This window comes from Polyodon spathula, chromosome 9 (assembly GCF_017654505.1).
Source record: "Polyodon spathula isolate WHYD16114869_AA chromosome 9, ASM1765450v1, whole genome shotgun sequence".
Lineage (NCBI taxonomy): Eukaryota > Metazoa > Chordata > Actinopteri > Acipenseriformes > Polyodontidae > Polyodon > Polyodon spathula.
Genome location: NC_054542.1, coordinates 15277957 through 15298469, shown reverse-complemented (window position 1 = coordinate 15298469; position 20513 = coordinate 15277957). Strand labels below are relative to the sequence as shown.

The following is a 20513-nucleotide window of genomic DNA, read 5'->3' as shown; positions in this document are numbered from 1 at the left end:
TTCTACAACTTTATTACGCATTTCATGAACTCTGATGCTATGGCTTTCAAAGCAGTGTTTAAGATCCACTAGTCCCTTACCATGCGTTGTAATCAGGGAGAGTTGAGACACCAAGTGTTGGTGCATTTATTTTTTCTAAAACAGCAAGTCTTGAGGTAAGCCTTTTCTTTTAAATGCATCCATTTTATAATTAGCTGGTATTTTCTAATTATCCAGAATTTAGTATGTTGATTTCTTAGTTATTCTTTAGATCAATTTAGCTGGAGTGGCTACATGGACATCTGGAGGTTTAGGGCTGAATTGCAGGTTAGTCCTGTCGATTTAATTCTCCATGAATTTTGCAGGGCTCTAGTTATAATGTATGCATTTCTGGTGACCAGACTGGTTCCTGACCTGACTTACAAGCTCTTTATTATATACGGTCTTAAATAGTCTGGTGCCAATTACCTCTTCAGTATTGTATGGAAAGCAATGTTAGAGATCACTTTAAATGAAAAAAGATAAGGCAATCTTACTGATGCATACCCTGTGATGGTCAATAATACTAACTTACCCTGATAGTTAAAAGCAAAGCAAAAAGAGTCTCACACAAAAAGAGGAGAATGAAACGGTATGCCTTGTTTTGGCATGTTGCTATTGTCCAGCAATCTCTGGCATTGTAAATCTATTAGCTAACCAGACTGTCATTTCCAGGTCACTACCTCAGTTTCTGCTGACAGAATTGTCTCTTTCATGACATAACGTCATTCTATTGAAATCCTGGTTAATATCTTCTTCCTGTGAAGCAGGTATATATAGAGGGGTTGCAGTCACCAGTGCTCCCACAGTGCAGCTAACCAACTTCCCTTCCTACTACGATTGCATTGTAAACAGCAGCAGCCACCAGCAACTACCATGGACATTGCCATCCAGCACCCCTGGTTCAGAAGAGCACTTGGATCCTTCTATCCAAGCCGACTCTTTGATCAGTTTTTTGGAGAGGGCTTCTTTGACTACGACCCTTTTCCTTTCGCCACCTCGACCATCAGCCCTTACTACAGACAGTCCCTCGCTCGCAATTACCTGGAATCAATCAACTCTGGAATCTCTGAGGTAAACTATTTATTTATTTGGTATGTATTGATGTATTTATGTATTTATTATATAATAGTTAGAATTAGAAACCCCTGCCAAAACAGTGTCAGCAGGGTGTAGTATCTCCAATAACAGACGTGCAGCAGTGATTCGTTGAGACCATTCCTCAATGATACCAGCTTTAATTATTTTATGGGAGTTTGAGTGGAAATCTGCAGCAAAGACTGTTTTGCATACTGTGAGAAGTGTTGAAAAACGGATTTGGTTGTTGTGGTAAGGGTACAGAATGGGTTATCAAGTCACATTGTTGTTATTGAATCATAGGATCATTGGGATTCAACAACAGAAGGTTCTTGGTCAGTTAGCTGCTTGGGACCTGATTAGCATTGAAGGGCTGAATGGTTTGTGGTTCGTATGTATGCTTCAAAACATACCATTGAAAGTATGATCTTAAAAAAAAATGCCTTGCTTAGTATTGCAAATAGTAATTTCAATTAAATTTAAATGTGTTCTATTTATATTGCGCCTTTCATACGACAGTATCTGAAAGTGCTTTGCATGTCAGTTAAAAACAAAAAGCATGTGTAGTGTGCACGGGGGAAGGAAGCAGCAGGGCTGGTAAGGGACGTAATGACATACAAAGACATAAGCCCGATATTCACTCCTTACAAAGGAGCCGGCTCTTTTGTACAGTGGTATCGGTGCTATGGGTTCGCGCCCGCCCTCCGTCTGTGTGTGGATTGCCTCACCCTGTGTGAGGCGCCTTCCTGCGGGAACCGAGATTCGCTACACATACAATGTCAAGATATAATGAAAAATTACAAAATAACAATACATAGTAATAATAATAATATAAATTCATAATATAAAAAGAAAAATGAATTAGCAAATAATAAAACTAAGCAAATAAACTAGATAAAAACAATAATATATGTAAATCATGTTAAAAAAGGCTATACTTTATTATATATAGGCTATACTAAACTATAAGTTTTAATCTTCAATTAAAAAAAAAAAATTCACTGAAGCAGCATATCTAATAGAAAATAGAGGTTTATATCGGGAGAATCTCTTAGGTAATCTGGTGCCTAAGTCAATAGCATTTTTAATTGTTATAATTAATGTTTGATATAATAGAACATAAGAACATAAGAAAGTTTACAAACGAGAGGAGGCCATTCGGCCCATCTTGCTCGTTTGGTTGTTAGTAGCTTATTGATCCCAAAATCTCATCAAGCAGCTTCTTGAAGGATCCCAGGGTGTCAGCTTCAACAACATTACTGGGGAGTTGATTCCAGACCCTCACAATTCTCTGTGTAAAAAAAGTGTCTCCTATTTTCTGTTCTGAATGCCCCTTTTTCTAAACTCCATTTGTGACCCCTGGTCCTTGTTTCTTTTTTCAGGCTGAAAAAGTCCCTTGGGTCCACACTGTCAATACCTTTTAGAATTTTGAATGCTTGAATTAGGTCGCCACGTAGTCTTCTTTGTTCAAGACTGAACAGATTCAATTCTTTTAGCCTGTCTGCATATGACATGCCTTTTAAGCCCGGAATAATTCTGGTCGCTCTTCTTTGCACTCTTTCTAGAGCAGCAATATCTTTTTTATAGCGAGGTGACCAGAACTGCACACAATATTCAAGATGAGGTCTTACTAATGCATTGTACAGTTTTAACATTACTTCCCTTGATTTAAATTCAACACTTTTCACAATGTATCCGAGTATCTTGTTAGCCTTTTTTATAGCTTCCCCACATTGCCTAGATGAAGACATTTCTGAGTCAACAAAAACTCCTAGGTCTTTTTCATAGATTCCTTCTCCAATTTCAATATCTCCCATATGATATTTATAATGTACATTTTTATTTCCTGCGTGCAGTACCTTACACTTTTCTCTATTAAATGTCATTTGCCATGTATCTGCCCAGTTCTGAATCTTGTCTAGATCATTTTGAATGACCTTTGCTGCTGCAACAGTGTTTGCCACTCCTCCTACTTTTGTGTCGTCTGCAAATTTAACAAGTTTGCTTACTATACCAGAATCTAAATCATTAATGTAGATTAGGAATAGCAGAGGACCTAATACTGATCCCTGTGGTACACCGCTGGTTACCACACTCCATTCTGAGGTTTTTCCTCTAATCAGTACTTTCTGTTTTCTACATGTTAACCACTCCCTAATCCATGTACATGTGTTTCCTTGAATCCCAACTGCGTTCAGTTTGAGAATTAATCTTTTGTGCGGGACTTTGTCAAAAGCTTTCTGGAAATCTAAATAAACCATGTCATATGCTTTGCAATTATCCATTATCGATGTTGCATCCTCAAAAAAATCAAGCAAGTTAGTTAGGCACGATCTCCCTTTCCTAAAACCATGTTGACTGTCTCCCAGTACTCTGTTACCATATAGGTAATTTTCCATTTTGGATCTTATTATAGTTTCCATAAGTTTGCATATAATAGAAGTCAGGCTTACTGGTCTGTAGTTACCTGGTTCAGTTTTGTTTCCCTTTTTGTGGATCGGTATTACGTTTGCAATTTTCCAGTCTGTCGGTACCACCCCTGTGTCAAGAGACTGCTGCATGATCTTGGTTAGCGGTTTGTAAATTACTTCTTTCATTTCTTTGAGTACTACTGGGAGGATCTCATCCGCCCAGGGGATTTGTTTATTTTAAGAGCTCCTAGTCCCTTTAACACTTCTGCCTCAGTTATGCTAAAGTTATTTAAAACTGGATAGGAACTGGATGACATGTGGGGCATGTTGTCAGTATCTTCCTTTGTAAAAACTTGTGAAAAGTAATCATTTAAACATATTTGCTATTTTTTTTTCTTCCTCTACGATTTTGCCATTTGTATCTCTTAAACATTTAATCTCCTCTTTGAATGTTCTCTTGCTGTTGTAATATTGGAAAAACATTTTGGAATTGGTTTTAGCTCCCTTAGCAATGTTCATTTCTATTTCTCTCTTGGCCTTTCTAACTTCCTTTTTGACTTGCATTTGCAGTTCTGTGTACTCTTTCTGTGTACTTTCTTTTTGGTCCTTTTTTAATGCTCTGTAAAGTGCCTTTTTTCGCTGAATATTTTTTTTTAATTGATCTATTAAACCATTTTGGCAATTTAGTTTTACATTTAGATTTGTCTACTTTAGGGATATAATTGTTTTGCGCCTCTAGTACTACGTTTTTGAAGAACAACCATCCTTCTTCTGTGGGTGTTTTCTCTATTTTACTCCAATCTACTTCTGTTAGTCTCTGTTTCATACCTTCATAGTTTGCTTTTCTAAAATTGTAAACCTTAGCTTTAGTCTTTACTTTTGAGGATTTAAAAAACACTTCAAATGAGACCATGTTGTGGTCTGAGTTTGCCAGTGGTTCTCTGACCTCTGTTTTAGTTATTCTGTCTTCGTTATTTGAAAAGACTAAATCAAGGCATGCCTCCCCTCTAGTGGGTGCCTTCACAAATTGTGTTAGGAAGCAGTCATTTGTCATTTCCACCATTTCTATTTCATCCTTCGTGCTACCCACCGGGTTTTCCCATTTTATTTGGGGGAAGTTGAAATCCCCCATTAGTATGGCTTCTCCTTTGCTACACACATTTCTAATGTCATTGTATAACAGATTATTGTGCTCACCGTCTGAATCTGGCGGTCTATAGCATGCTCCTATTATTATGCCTTTTGAATTTTTGTCTGTTATTCTGACCCATATTGATTCGGTTTTATTTTCTTTGTCCAGGTTTAACACCTGGGCTTCAAGACTGTTTCTTATGTATAGCGCTACCCCTCCTCCTCTTCTGTCCTGCCTGTCTTTCCTATACAGTGTATACCCACAAATATTATATTCGTCCCCATCACTCTCAGATAACCACGTTTCTGTAACACCTATCACATCATAGTTACCTGTTAGTGCAGTAGCTTCAAGTTCTAGAATTTTGTTTCTGATACTTCTAGCATTTAGATAAACACATTTAATGGTTGTCTTACCTGAGTTGTTGTTCTTGTTTTGATGCGGTCTCCCTTCTGTTTTTTTTGTTGATTTCTCCCCCCTTCCTTTCTAGTTTAAATGCTTCCGAACCTGCTCGAGGATCTTTTCTCCAAGTAGACTAGTTCCCTTGTTATTTAAATGCAGTCCATCCCGTCTATACAGATAGTCCTCGTTGTAGAATGTGGTCCAATGATCAAGATAGGTGAAGCCTTCCCGTGTGCACCACGTCTTCAGCCATTGGTTTTGATTTATTATTTCCAGCTGTCCATATGGTCCTTTGCAAGGTGCGGGTAGTATCCCAGAAAATACCACAGTTTTGGTCTTGTCTTTTAATTTCCTTCCTAGCTCTCTGAATTTGTTTTGCAGGGATTTTGGTCTGTCTCTTCCAATGTTGTTTGTACCGATGTGGACGACTACTACCGGGTCGTCTCCTGTTCGTTCTAGGAGCCTGTCCACGTTTTCAGTGATGTGCTTGACCGAGGCTCCCGGAAGGCAGCACACTGTTGTAGTAAGGGGGTCCAAACTGCGAACTGAACTTGCTGTGTTTCTCAATATGGAGTCCCCAACAATCATGACCTCCCTTCTTTTTGCTGTCTGGTCACCACTGTCAATGGGGTCCTGGATGTTGTTCCTTTCATTCTCTTGTTGTTGGTTCTGCTCATCACAATTCTGAAGTGACTCAAATAGTTTAATGTTTGCTTGTTTTGTAAACCGCTTTCGGACGGCTTGCCATAAAAGATGCAATATAAAAGTACATTGATTGATTGAATAGTAAGATTTTAAAATCAGTTCTGAAATGTACTTTAAGCCAGTGGAGCAAGGCCAACACAGGAGTTATATGAGCCAGTTTCTTTGTTGTAGTGAGAATCCTAGCAGCTGCATTCTGAACAAGCTGCAAATGTGAAAAGGCATAACCTGAAAACCCAGCAATTATAGCAGTGCAATAGTCAAGGCTAGACTTAAACAAAAGCATGAATTAACTTATCCGCATCAGACAAAGAAAGACAATATGTAATTTTAGCAATGTTTCATATATTATAAAATGACACTTGTAATGTTTCTGAATATGTGCCTTAAAACTCAAATCAGAATCAAATATAACCCTCACATTTCACCAAAAAGAGTGTCCCAAATTTAATTAAATGGTCAGCTGAGCATCAGGGGGTGTTTGATATTGTTAAGCTTAAACTTAACCAGGCCCCAACCCTTATCACACCTGATTTCACCAAACGATTCATCCTCCACACCGATGTGGGTTTTGGTGCTGTCTTGTCCCAAAAGGTAGATGGAGTAGAACACCCAATACTGTATCCTAGTAAAAAGATGCTACCTCAAGAGCTACTCCGTAGTCGAAAATGACTATTTGGCCATTAAATGCGCTACTTAATCTTCATGATAATACCTGCTGGGACATTCATTTGATCCTGTCACAGACCACGCCCCACTCAAGTGGTTAAGCATAATGAAGGACAGCAATGCCTGGATAACTTGTTGGTATCTGGCGTTGCAACCCTTCATATACCACATGGTAACCGTGCGGGGAAATACCATCAAAATGTGGATTATTTTTCCCAGGAGGGGAGAGTAATGGGAAAGGTAGATTCAGCCGAGTGATACTTCGGCTCCGCTCTGAGTGGTGGAATATGTGACAGAAATATAATGATTCTTGGTTGTAAATCTCCCTCCCAACCTGTGAGGGCACTAAGCAGCTAGAACAGAGTTCCTTGGACAGGCTGGTCTGACAGTTTTTTCCCAGGGTTCAAAGGAAGTCAGCCAGCCAGGAATGGGGCAAGACTCTGTTGCAATAACGCATTGACCCTAAAGGAAACTACGTGGTAGCCACGGATTGGAGAGGCGGTTGGTTTACATGGAAAGAACCGAGAAGGACAGAGAGACCCCGTAACATTTTGTGAAACAGTATCGTGAGTGTTTTTTGTTTGTTTGTCTGTGTGTGCAATCGTCTTGTTTGTAACACTACACTACATGTCTAACACAATTCCGGAGCAGTCGCCGAGGGCCAACACTAAAGCAAGAATAGCCCTACACTACTGTCACAAAAATAAACTGTATCACCCACCATGAGCACTACAGCACTCACCCAGGACTGCTGACCATGTATGTATAATTGTGGGACGGATTCCTGTGGTTTTATTTTATTTTTGGTCTGGAAACCCATTATTGTTTATTGTTATTGTTACTGGTCACCAGACCTGGACCACATGGTACACTGGCTGATCCCCGAGAAGAAAACTAACCTGCAAATGGGGGAAGCAGTGGTTGTGGAGCAATTCTGCCATGTGGTTAGCGCCAATACCCCAGCCTGGATACACTGCCACCACCCCGACACCCTGGAAGACACTGTGAAACTGTCAGAGGATTTTGAGGACTCCCTAGTCTCTGCCCAGGCCAGGATACTGTTGATTCCCACCCTTTAGAGCAGCCGAGCCCCACCTCTGTCTCCTCCGCCACCGCCACTGCCACCGCCACCACCACAACCACCACCACCAGCCCCAGACCTCCCAGACCGCCGACCCCAATGGGCCCCCTTGCCTCCTCTTCATGGAGAACAAGGTTGGCCACAAGCTGGGGTAGAGGTGCTGCCCCTGCCCCGTTGCCATACTAACAACGGGACAGATCTAACCATTGCCCCCTCTGTCCCCCAACTTGTTTTAGGTGAAACCAACCGGGGAATCTGGCCAGGTCATGCTCCGCTGCCATGGAGTGTGATGTGGCCGCATGTAAATGGCAGAGCCTTCACTGAACTTTGTAACACAAAACACATTTAACAACACAGAAACACTCACCCCAAAACACCTCCAACAAACAAAGGAATTTCTCCCTTTTTATAGCATGTGGCTGGAGCCTAATTATCAATTATTCAATTAGCTCCAGCCACATTCTCACATGTATTTTGGCAGGGGATAGGAAATTAACCCCATCCCTGCCAAGCACCACCAAATCACCACACAACAATATTTACAGACAGGGCCCTGCCCTGCCACATTCACTCCCCCCCTCTTGTGCGTAGCACACATGGCCCCACACCACCCCCCCCCCCCCCCCTTGAAAGCCATCCACCCTCCCTCAAGTCCCCTATTGTCCTTCCTCTCCCATCCTTGAGGGAGGGTTAGTCCATAGTCTGGCGCCTTCCTGGTGGGACCGAGACCTGGCGACAGGGGACCCAGGCGTAGTGGATGGGGCGTCAGGAGCGCAGGCAGTCAGCTGGAGCCCCAGGCAGAGGTGTGAACCCAGGCGATTGTGGAGCAACGTCTGGGCAACCAGGGGGAGCAGAGCAGGAGACCAGACGACCTCCTGTACCTGGTGGTGCCGCGACCTGGGAGTCAGGCCCAGCGACCAGAGGTCCAGACATGCAGCCTGGGTGTCTGGGAGCCCAGGTTAAGGGAACCAATCCCCAGGCGCCGAGCTATGGCACAGGGGTGGTGGTTGGAGTTGTGGTGGAGGTGGTCTCCTCAGCTCCCCCCCCCTTCTTCGTAGCCGGTAGCTCCCCTTTGTGCAGCTCCGGCCATAGTATTCCCTGCTGCCATGAAGGACTGGCAGCGACCCCAAGCAAAGCGAAGCCCGCAGTGACCCCAGGCAACAGCGGCAGCGGACCCTTGGGAGGCGATGGCAGAAGCGGACCCTCGGGAGGCGACGGCAGCAGCGGACCCTCCGGAGGCGAACTCAGAAGGGGAGCTCCTGGCCATGAAGATGGCAGCGGGAGCTCCACTTCTCCTTCGTACCCTGTAACCGCTGGCCCCCCAGGCACTGCGGAGCAGATGGCAACCCCAGGCGATGCAGGGCAGCAGGCAACCCCAGGCAAAGCAAGACCTTCAGCAACCCTAGGAGACAAAAAGGAGACACCAGCAGCCCCAGGCGATGTGGAGCAACAGGCAACCCCAGGCAATCCAAATGTGGCATCTCTGAGCGGAGCGGGCGTGACATCCCTGAACGGTGCAAGGCAGGCATCCTTGGACGGTGCAAGGCAGGCATCCTTGGGCGGTGCGGGCGTGGCCAACATTGCAGGAACCTCTGGCCAGGGTGTCAGAGGCCAGACTTCCTCGTCACTGTCGGCCGGTGGAGGCAGTTCCAGCTCCTCTAGTGGTGGAGGCGGGTATAAAAACCAGTTTTCCTCTAGCAGCAGGGCTGGAGCTGAGGTTGCTGCCGGCTCCTCCAACAGCAGGGCTGGTGGCACTGCCGGCTCCTCCGACAGCAGGGCTCGTGGTCGGCATCTCCGCAGGGCTCCCTTCAGCAGTAAATAAAGGGGCTGCTGTGCAGCACCAGCTTCATGCGCTTGTCCCCCCCCCCAAAAAAAATTTGGGGGTTGGGCCTCCCGTTCCTCCCTCTCCAGCTCACAGGACTGTAGCGCCTCTCCCTCCGTCTCTTGGGATGGCAGTAACGGCTCCTCCCCTTCCGGCTCTTGGGATGGCAGCAGCGGCTCCTCCCCCTCGTACTGCGTGGGGCAGATGGCCACCGTGTGCCCATATTTCCCACAGCCGGGGCTCTTCCGCGAAAAAAACTCCCAGCTGTCATCTGCGTCCTCCTGGGCCAGCTCCATTTTTTTTTTTTAAACTACAGTCCCACTCCGAGTCTCTAGGGGGCGCTATCCCACTCCTGACACCACATGTGACAGGATAGTTGGGAGGACAGATACTCGGAGACAGTAAAACTGCAGTTAAAGCGCTGCTGCGCTATTTTAATCAACAAAAATAAATCAAAAGAAGTCAAACAAAACACTGCTCACAGAGCCAAAAATAAAAGGTCAAACAAAAACTGTTCAGGCTGGGCAGAGCCTTCATTGACCTTTGTAACACAAAACTAATTTAGCAACACAGAAACACTCACCCCAAAACACCTCCAACAAACAAAGGAATTTCACCCTTTTTATAGCATGTGGCTGGAGCCTAATTATCAATTACTCAATTATCTCCAGCCAATTCTCACATGTATTTTGGCAGGGATAGGAAATTAACCCCATCCCTGCCAAGCACCACCAAATCACCACACAACAATATTTACAGACAGGGCCTTGCCCTGCCACAGTAAGCGTGGGAAAAATGGTCGGAAGGGGCCTTGTTTGATTGATGTGGTTTTAGAAAATGTGAAAATCCATGCATTAGTGGACACAGGATGTGAGCAAACCTTTGGGTGGTGTGTCGTGGTGGCCACAAGGTCAAGTAGCCATCTCCTGTATCCTTGGAGACACAACGGCATACCCCAGAATTCAAAGAATTAATGCAAATAATGGCAGTCTCAGCCACACATGTAAACGTGGCAGATAAAAGAAAAGGGAATAAATTGGTGATGTGTTTCCTTTTCAAGCTGAAATGTTTGTTCCTATTTTCCATCCTAGAAAAATGAATAAAGAGAGAAGGACTGCAAAATGGGAAGGAGCATCACTGAGACAAGGTTGGGGTCTGGTGGAAGAGAGTGGTAAAAAACACCAGTCAAAGGGAACTGGAACGCAGTGTGATCGAGAGGGCAAGTTACTGGGTCATCTAGGGCAGATGATACTCCAACCCCTCTCAATATACCGGACATGTGGTACTCAAGCACAGAGATAGTGTGGGGCAAACATAATGACCTGTCACTAGTGCAGGCTTGGTGGCAGGTCCAGTCTATTGAAGGTAAAAGTGTTGATGGCTCTGGGGCGCTAGTATTTCTGAACTTCAGTATCAAGGGGAAATTACTGTATAGGGTAAACCTTGCCATGGGCACAGGTCAGCCTGCAACACAATTATTGGTTCCCCCGTCTTGTCAGCCCGAGGTCATGAGGCTGGTGAAGTCCCTTTAGCAGGGCACCTCAAAGCTGACAAGACAAGGTTGCAGATATTGGTTTGATTCTACTGGGTAGGTCTTCATAGTGATGTGTTGAAATATGTAGCCACATGCCCAGACTGCCAGAGAGTGGACCCTGGCCCTTAAGTTCCACCGCCGATTATTTCCACTCCTTTTGAACACATTGCAATGGACATAGTGGGCCCTTTGCTACCTTCTGACTCTGGATATATGCATATATTAGTAGAGGCAGTTCCATCGAGGTCCACTAGTGCTGCTGCAATAGCCACAGAGTTAGTGCAGATTATGACTAGAGTAGGGATGCCCAGGGAGATTTTGACTGATCATGGAACTTTTTGTCTAACACATTACAGCAGGTATATAAAATATAAAAAATATGGCCCATGAGGACCTCTGTTTATCATCCACCGACAGATGGTTTAGTGGAACGATTTAATCAGACCTTGAAGAAGATGCTGAGACATTTTGTAACACAAGAACGAAAACATTGGGCATCGCTTCTTCCCTACCTCCTTTTTGCAGTGAGAGAAGTGCAGCAGAGCTCGACAGGGTTCTCCCCCTTTGAGCTCTTGTACGGCCAACAGCCTTGCGGCATCCTCAATCTGTTGAGAGAGGGGTGGGAATAGCACAAAAGCTAGTCCAAAAATGTAGTGAAGCAGGTGCTCCTACTAAGAGATCACCTGGATTTCATTTGGCACAGGACAACCACAAATAGGCTCAGCACCAGCAACAGCAGCATTACAATAAAAATGCACTAATGCAAACCTTTCAACCAGGAATGTAGGTAATGCTGCTGCTTCCCTCCTCAGAATCGAAATTATGGCAGGGGCCATATGAAGTGATTCGGACAATAGGAAAGGTGAATTATTAAATTAGAAATCCCGATCGCCGTAATGAAAGTAAAATTTATAATGAAAATTTATTAAATCCCTAGTAGGCAAGGGAGGTCTTATCTATAGCCCCAGGCAATGTAGAGGATGATTTAGGCCCCTGTCCAGAGACTCCTAGCAGTAAAATAATTTTGATGAGGAGCTGGAGTTACCTCCACCACCAGAGGGAGAGGAGCTGCAGCTGATTAAGCCCGCAATGCCTGGGGTTGCCCATTCCCCACTACCTGGGTTTTCCAGTCCAGCACCGCCTGGGGTTGTCCATTCCGCACCGCCTGGAGCTGCCGTGCCTGCAATGCTTGGGGTTGCCAAGCCTGCAATGCCTGGGACTGTTGAGCTTGCAGTGCCTAGGGCTGCCACGTCTGTACCACCTAGGGCTGCCACGCCTGCCCTGCCTAGGGCTGCCAAGCCTGCACCGCCTGAAGATACCTGCACGACACAGCCTGGAGATGCCTTCAAGTCATCTCCCGGGGATGACTGCATGACACCGCCCAGGGATGCCCCCAAGTCACTACCTGGGGATGCCCGCAAGTCACCGCCGGGGGATGCCTTCAAGGCACCAACCGACGATGCCCAGGAATGCTACACGACACTGCCTGAGGATGCCTGCAAATCACTGCACAGGGATGTCTGCATGTCATTACCTGGGGTGATGTTAAATCCAGCCATAGCCCTTGCACTGCTGGAAAGTCTGGGGTCGGAGCCCCAGAAAAGGAAGCCATCAGCTACAGGGCACGAGGGAGAAGTGGAGTTCCTGCTGCCACCTTCATGGTCAGGGGCTCCCCTCCTGGGTTCACCGCCCAAGGGTCTGGAGCTGTCGCTGTTGGAGGATCTGGTGCTGTCGCCTCCTGAGGACCATCTCCTACCCTATCCTGCACTGTCCAGGGCTGTTGAGTCTGCTTCGCCTGGGGTCGCCAGCTCTGTCTCGCCTGGGGTAGCTGGAACTGCTTCGTCTGGGTTCAGCGGAACTGCTTCGTCTGGGGTCGCCGGAACTGCTTCGCCTGGGATCGCCGGAACTGCTTCGCCTGGGATCGCCGGAATTGCTTTGCCTGGGGTCGCCGGAACTGCTTCACCAGGGGTCGACGGAATTGCTTTGCCTTGGGTTGCCTTCCAAAATATATGTGAGAATGTGGCTGGAGTCTCAATTATGTAATTGTTAATTATTGGTTATTTAGGGCTCAAACTATAAAAGCGACGTGAAATCCTTGGTCGGACGAGAGAGTTGTGAGGAGAATAATGCTAATGCTACCAGCCAGTGAACAAGTGGACTTGTGTTGTCCAAAATGTTTGGACAACGTGCCCTTTTCTTTGTGTTTTGTTTAAATATTTAGTTTTGTTTGTTTAATAAAACATTGAGCGCCAATGCACTCAGTTTCAACCCTGTATACCTTTTGTTATTGTTTTGCACTTCTTCCTGCTCTGTGACATCATCACCCACCTCATCACAGTAACATATGAAACTAAATAAAATGACATGCAAAAACAAAAAGAAATAACTTTGTGCTGATGTGCTTTTGAAAATGTCGGCTGCAATGGGAGTCGAAAGATACCATTGTTAAGCAACTTGACAAGAGAGACAACTGGGGGTGGAGTTGAAACGCCGACACAGGCTTGCAGGATTTATTCACAAACAAATCGAAAGCAAAAAGGTAGTGTTATTATTAGCCATGGTAACACGCAAAGGACACATACAGCAAGCTGTACAAAAACTACAAATAAAAGGTGGCACACAGGGCGAGCGCTAGCCTTATAAACGAGGTGTCCCGCTCCAGGAACCGGCTACATTACGTAACCCTTGCTATACATTACATGGGATCACTATCCCCTAAACTAACCTACTGATGAGCCGGTATTCATACGACGACTCCTGCTGCTTCACACTGCCTTGGCTGGGCATTGCCTTCACGAGCACCGCTTGCAGTTTCATTGTTGTGTAGCTGTTGTTCCTGCAGAGCGGACCCTCTTCTCCCGAATACACGCAGCTCCCCTCTGCAGCATGGCATTGCAATCGCCCCGAGCCATCTCCACCGGATGTTTTTATGCCGACGGACACTCGGTCAAGACCAGACCAGCTGATTATGGACCAGCACAGCCAATCACTTGCTGCCCTTCCCCTCAACCAAGCCTAACAGCCAGCAAGTCTCAATTGAGGGCCTGTCTGTAAACAATAATTCAATCAAACAAATCAACTCCAAAACGACACATAATAAATCCATTCCCACATACAAATTACACCAACATTAATTCCCCATTGTGCAGGGCAATCGCCCTGCCAAAAGCAACATTAGCTGTTATTGCTTTTGGGGAAAATATGGCTTGTTTGTTTGTACACTATTTTTGCTTTTGTGACCAAGACAGTGATATTTCAAAATATCACTATTCCCAATGGGAAAACGGGCAAATGTGTGTCTTTTCGTTCACATAAAGTCAGAAAAAAACAACATATGAATCCAAATTAACATGTATTTGTACTAAAGTAATACAAAAATGACTACAAAAGATTTAGAAGTGAGTAGTTTTTCGAGATTTACGATTATGTATTTATGTGTGTATTCTTCCGCGCTCCCATCTCGCCAGCATCTCCCGCTACCAGTACCAGCATCATTTCTCGCTTTGTCTCGTGTACTAGTCACAGTAGTATGCGCATGTGATCTCTTTGCTCCGTGTTAACTTAGCGTAACTGTCACCAGTCAACAACACCCTGGCCTTAAACTATAAGGATTCAAGGTAAATAAAACATTACTTTTTATTATGTTATAATTGTATTACTTTTTACATGTTACATTGCTCAGTATGTTATAGTATTTGCATTGTTTTTATGTACTGTGTTTTTCATTTGTGTTTAGTGAAGGAAAATGCAACTTAGAATGGCTTTGACCTAACCCTCTATTTCCCATAAGATCTAGTATTTACCAACTGCGGTTTTGCCAACCACGGGGGTTGTCAAGAACGTAACCGCCACAGTTGGCAAGGGGTTACTGTATTAACAAACAATAAATAATTGAAAATTAATTTTGTAAGTATAATTTATATAAATGAGTAGATCGGATGCCTTCGACATTATGACGCTAGATAAGAGAATGTGAATATCACTGTAGACCAGATATATTAGCCTAACAAAAAATAAATAACTTAAAATTAATTTTGTAAGTAAAATTTATATTAATAAGTACATCGTATATATTCGACAGTATGACACTAGATAAGGGAATGTGAATATCGCTGCAGGACTGCAGGAAGCACTGGGGCCAGCGCCTCAGAAAAGAGGGCTGCCAGATATAAAGGGGTGGGAGGTCAGGAGACCAGTTCCCCCTGCTACAGTTTGGCTGGTGACCCGGAAGAGGGAGCTACCAGCCAGGAAGACATGGGGGGAGGAGGACCTCCTACTATGGCCACCCCCATCGATTATTCCAGACCCCTCCTCCCGGACATTGAGACTGAGGGGGGAGGTGGTTGTTGTTGTCATGTGTGCGTTGCACAAGGGGAGATATGTAACCGGACGAGCAGCTCCGTACAGTATTTATTTCTAGAGCGGGGTTTCCCCCTCCGCCCGTGTTATTTTGTATTTGTTTGTTTTATGATTTATTATATATTGGACGGCAAAGTGCCGTCCGTGTTGTTTTTGTTAAAGTGTGTTCTGGCAGAAGCGAGGTTAGTAAACTCGTCCTCTGCCAGGAGTGATTTAAAACATTGCGCAAAAGATGGCCATCTCCCGAATTAAGTGTATAAAAAGCCTGCAGCTCTCTATGTTCGGGGGTGGGTGTTTCGACAAGTGGAGAACGGGAGAGCGAGAGGAGAAAATCTAAAACTAAAACTAAAAACGAAACTGAAACTTAAAGGATCTGTGACGTCTACTGCCCAGCCGGACCTTAAGTGTTATTATTGTGTTGGTGATTTGCTGCGTTACCTGATCTCTGTGTTTTTGTTCCTTTTTCTGGTCTGACGTCACCGCAACGCCATTTCCTGACACGCATATAGATGCATTTGGGGTCCGTTCTGTTCTTGCTCACAGTATATTATATTTGTGGTTTATTAAGAGAAAAATATGGTTGACGATCATTTTAAATCATTAATTAAGTGTTGACAGCGTTCACATTTATTGTACTTCTGTAGTCAGTCAGCTTCTCTAATCTCACCCAGCATTTAATGTCAGTATTATTTTAATGTTATTTATGTATTTATTGTACTCTATACCAGTGTTATTAACCACCATCAAAAAACTCTATCCACCCCCAAACAAAATCCTGGCTACACCACTGGTTGGGGTTAATGTTAAAGCGATAGGGGTTCAAGGCACTTAACAATTCAGAGAATTAAGAAATGCAGGAAGGTACATAGTTGTGTGTGTGTGTGTGTGTGTGTGGTTTAGAAAGTGCCCTTCCATAATTAAATTGGGGCCCCCCTGGTGTCCCCCAGTGTGCAGTACTCTAGAATCGCCACTGTCTGAGATGTAGGTCCTCTATTTTATTTTTCACACATAAATGTTTGCTTAGGCTGAGGGAGAGCAATCTTGTCTCCTATACATGTTTCTTAAGGCTGATAGGTAGAGCAAAGTGTGATGTTGCCCCCGGTGCATTACTTGGTCAGTGTTGTGGCCCTTGGGCCAGCAAAGGATGGGCCTAAAACCAGTTCCAAAATGTTTTTCCAATATTACAACAGCAAGAGAACATTCAAAGAGGAAGTTAAATGTCTAGAGATACAAATGGCAAAATCATAGATGAAGAAAAAAATAGCAAATATATTAAATGATTACTTTTCCCATGTTTTTACAAAGGAGGATACAGACAACTTGCCCCACATGTCATCCAGTTCCTATTCAGTTTTAAATAACTTCAGCATAACTGAGGCATAACTGTTAAAGGGACTAGGAGCTCTTAAAAAATAAACAAATCCACTGGGCCAGTGAAGATCCATCCAATAGTACTCAAAGAAATAAAATGTGTAAATAACTCAGTATTTACAAACCATTAACCAAGATCATGCAATAGTCTCTTGACACAGGGGTTGTAGCGAGAGACTGGAGAATTGCAAAAGTAATACTGATCCACAAAAAGGGAAACAAAACCGAGCCAGGTAACTGCAGACCAATAAGCCTGACTTCTATTATATGTAAAATTATGGAAATTATTATAAGATCCAAACTGGAAAATTACCTATATGGTAACAGTATCCTGGGAGACAGTTAACATGGGTTTAGGAAAGGGAGAGCGTGTCTAACTAACCTGCTTAATTTTTTTTGAGGATGCAACATTGACAATGGATAATTGCAAAGCATATGCCATGGTTTATTTAGATTTCCAGAAAGCTTTTGACAAAGTCGCACATAAAAGATTCATTCTCAAACTGAACGCAGTAGGGATTCAAGGAAATGCATGTACATGGATTAGGGAGTGGTTAACATGTAGAAAACAGAAAGTACTGATTAGAGGAGAAACCTAAAATGGAGCAAGGTAACCAGTGGAGTACCACAGGGATCAGTGTTAGGTCTTCTGCTATTCCTAACCTACATTAATGACTTAGATTCTGATATAGAAAGCAAACTTATTAACTTTGCAGATGATACAAAAATAGGATTAGCGGCAAACTGTTGCAGCAGTGCAAGGTCATTCAAAATGATCTAGACAAGATTCAGAACTGGGCAGACACATGGCAAATGACATTTAATAGAGAAAAGTGTAAGGTACTGCACGCAGGAAATACAAATGTGCATTATAAATATCATATGGGAGATACTGAAATTGAAGAAGGAATCTATGAAAAAGACCTAGGAGTTTTTGTTGACTCAGAAATGTCTTCATCTAGACAATGGGGGGACGCTATAAAAAAGGCTGTGGCAAAGTGCCCTCACCGGTCGAGAGGGAGATTGTTGATTCGGATTCATTCACTCTCCGTCACATATCCCACCGCTCAGAGTGGAGCCGAAGGAACACTCGACTGAATCTACCTTACCCATTACACCCCCCTCCCGGGAAAAGTAATCCACATTTTGATGATCTTTCCCTGCACGGTGTGTCATGAAATATATGAAGGGTTGCAGCGCCAGATACCACCGAGTTATTCGGGCGTTGCTATCCTTCGTCGTGCTTAACCATCTGAGTGGGGCGTGGTCAGTGACGAGATTGAATGAATGACCCAAGAGGTAATAGCGTAAGGTCTGAGTGGCCCATTTAATGGCCAGACATTCCTTTTCTATGACGGAGTAGTTGTGCTCCCGATGGAGCATTTTCTTGATTACGTAGAGGATGGGGTGTTCTACTCCATCGACCTGCTGGGACAAGACCGCCCCCAGACCAACATCCGAAGCGTCGGTGTGGAGGAGGAATTCCTTATCAAAATCTGGTGTGATCAGGGCGGGGGCTCGGCAGAGTCGTTGCTTAATGGTATCAAAGGCTCCCTGACATTCCCCTGTCCATTTGATTAAATTTGGTGCGCTCTTTTTAGTGAGGTTCACTAGAGGGTTTACCACTGTGGCGTACTCGGGGATGAATCGACGCCAACCCCAAGAGAGACCTCACCTGGGACTTGGTTTTCGGGATTTGCACGTCCATCAAAGCCTGGACTTTGGTGGCGACGGGTTTCACCTGCCCATGTCCCATAATAAATCCGAAATATTGTGATTCTTCTTTGGCAAAGGCACATTTACCCAAGTTAGCTGTCAGCCGGGCTACCCTCAGAGACTGCAAGACGACTGCGACCCTAGTCAAATGCTCCCACCAGGTGGAGCTGTAAATCACCACATCATCAATATACTCTGCTGCATATTCATGATGTGGGCGTAAAACCTGGTCCATTAGTCTCTGAAAGGCAGCGGGCGCACCATGTAGCCCAAACGGCATGGTTGTGAAATGAAACAAACCATCAGGGGTAGAAAATGTAGTTTTCTCACGTGATCTGCGGGTTAATGGGATCTGCCAGTATCCCTTCGTCAGGTCCAAAGTAGAAATGAACCTCGCCGTTCCCTTCTGTCTAGAAGCTCGTCGACCCGAGGCATGGGATATGCATCGAACTTGGCAATAGCGTTCACCTTGCGGTGCCGTCCTTTTTGGCGACTATCACAATCGGACTGCACCACTCGCTCCTGGAAGGCTCAATCACCCCAAACTCAAGCAACCCGCACCTCTTTGTGAACGCCACTTCGTCGACTTTCTGGGATCTGGTACGGTCTCTCTCGAACTGTGACACCTGGGGGAGAGATAATGTCATATTCAATGAGATTAGTTCTGCCGGGCACATCAGAAAAAAACATCCCTGAACTCCTCAATTAACCTGCGCAGATTTCTCTGCTGATCTGGGAGTAACTGTTCCCCCATTGGAATGTTCTGTATGCTAGGAGCCTCTATACAGGGTCCAAAATCATCCTCTACCTCACCTGGGGCTATAAATAAGGCATCCCTTGCCTGCCAGGGCTTTAATAAATTGACATAGTAAATTTCCCGTTCATTACGGCGATCGGGCTGCTGAATTTCATAATTAACTTTCCCTATAGCCCGAATCACCTCATATGGCCCCTGCCATTTAGCATATAGCTTGGATTCCGACATGGGAAGAAGCAGCATTACCTTGTCTCCTGGTCGAAAGGTCAGAATCCGTGCATTTTTGTTGTAATGCTGCTGTTGTCGGTGCTGCGCCGATTTTAGATTGTCCTGGGCCAAACGACCGACCAAATCCAGGCGATCACGGAGTAGGAGCACATGCTGCACTACGTTTTTGGACGAGCCTTTATGCTCTTCCCACCCCTCTCTCAACAGATCGAGGATACTGCGAGGTTGTCTGCCATACAGGAGCTCAAAGGGGGAGAACCCTGATGAACTCTGCGGCACCTCTCTCACTGCAAAAAGGAGGTAGGGGAGAAGTGATGCCCAATGTTTTTGCTCTTGATTCACAAATCGTCTCAGCATCTGCTTTAATGTTTGATTAAAATGTTCCACCAAACCGTCCGATTGTGCATGATAAACAGATGTCCGGATGGGACGTATTTTTAATATTTTATACACCTGCTGCAGCGTTTGACAGAAAGTTAGTCCCATGGTCAGTCAGTATTTCTTTGGGGATCCCTACTCTCGACATAATCTGTACTAGTTCTTTGGCTATTGCAGCAGCACTAGTGGACCTCAATGGAACTGCCTCTGGGTATCGCGTTGCATAATCCACCACTACTAATATATGCATATACCCAGAGTCAGAAGGTAGCAAAGGGTCAACTATGTCCATTGCAATGCGCTCAAAGGGAGTGGAAATAATTGGCAGTGGGACCAAAGGAGCGGGGTGCACTCGACCCGACGCTATTCGCTGGCAGTCTGGACATGTGACTACATATTTCGACACTTCATTATGAAGTCCTACCCAATAAAATCGAGCCAATATGCGTTCCCTCATCTTGTTGACTCCCCAGTGTCCTGCAAAGGGGATGTCATGCGCCAGCCTCATGACCTCAGGCCGACACGATGGGGGAACCATCAATTGCATTACAGGCAGTCCTGTGCCCTGGGCAGGGTTTACCCTATACAGTAATTGCCCCTTGATAATGAAGTGCGGATATACCAGCGCCCCAGCGCCTTCAACATCCTTACCTTCAATAGACCGGACCTGTTCCCAAGCGTGCACCAGTGTGGGGTCGTTTTTCTGGTCCCACACTAGGTCCGCGCTTGAGCCCCACGTGTCCGGTACATTGGGAGGGGCTGGAGTAGCATCTGCCCTGGATGGCCCAATAACCTCGCCCCTTCGGTCACACTGCGTACCGACTTCCTTTGAGTGGCGTTTGATACCATCTGTGCT

General features: G+C 44.9%; 1 protein-coding gene across 1 annotated transcript in view; it reads left to right on the top strand.

Annotated features, from left to right (window-relative positions):
* Positions 1–840: 840 nt before the first annotated feature.
* cryaa (crystallin, alpha A) overlaps positions 841–20513 on the top strand; it is a 31627-nt gene continuing 11954 nt past the window's right edge. Inside the window, exon 1 of the mRNA XM_041260205.1 lies at positions 841–1092. Coding sequence (XP_041116139.1) covers positions 895–1092 — 198 coding nt within the window. The 5' untranslated portion in view covers positions 841–894. The remainder of the gene's footprint in view (positions 1093–20513) is intronic.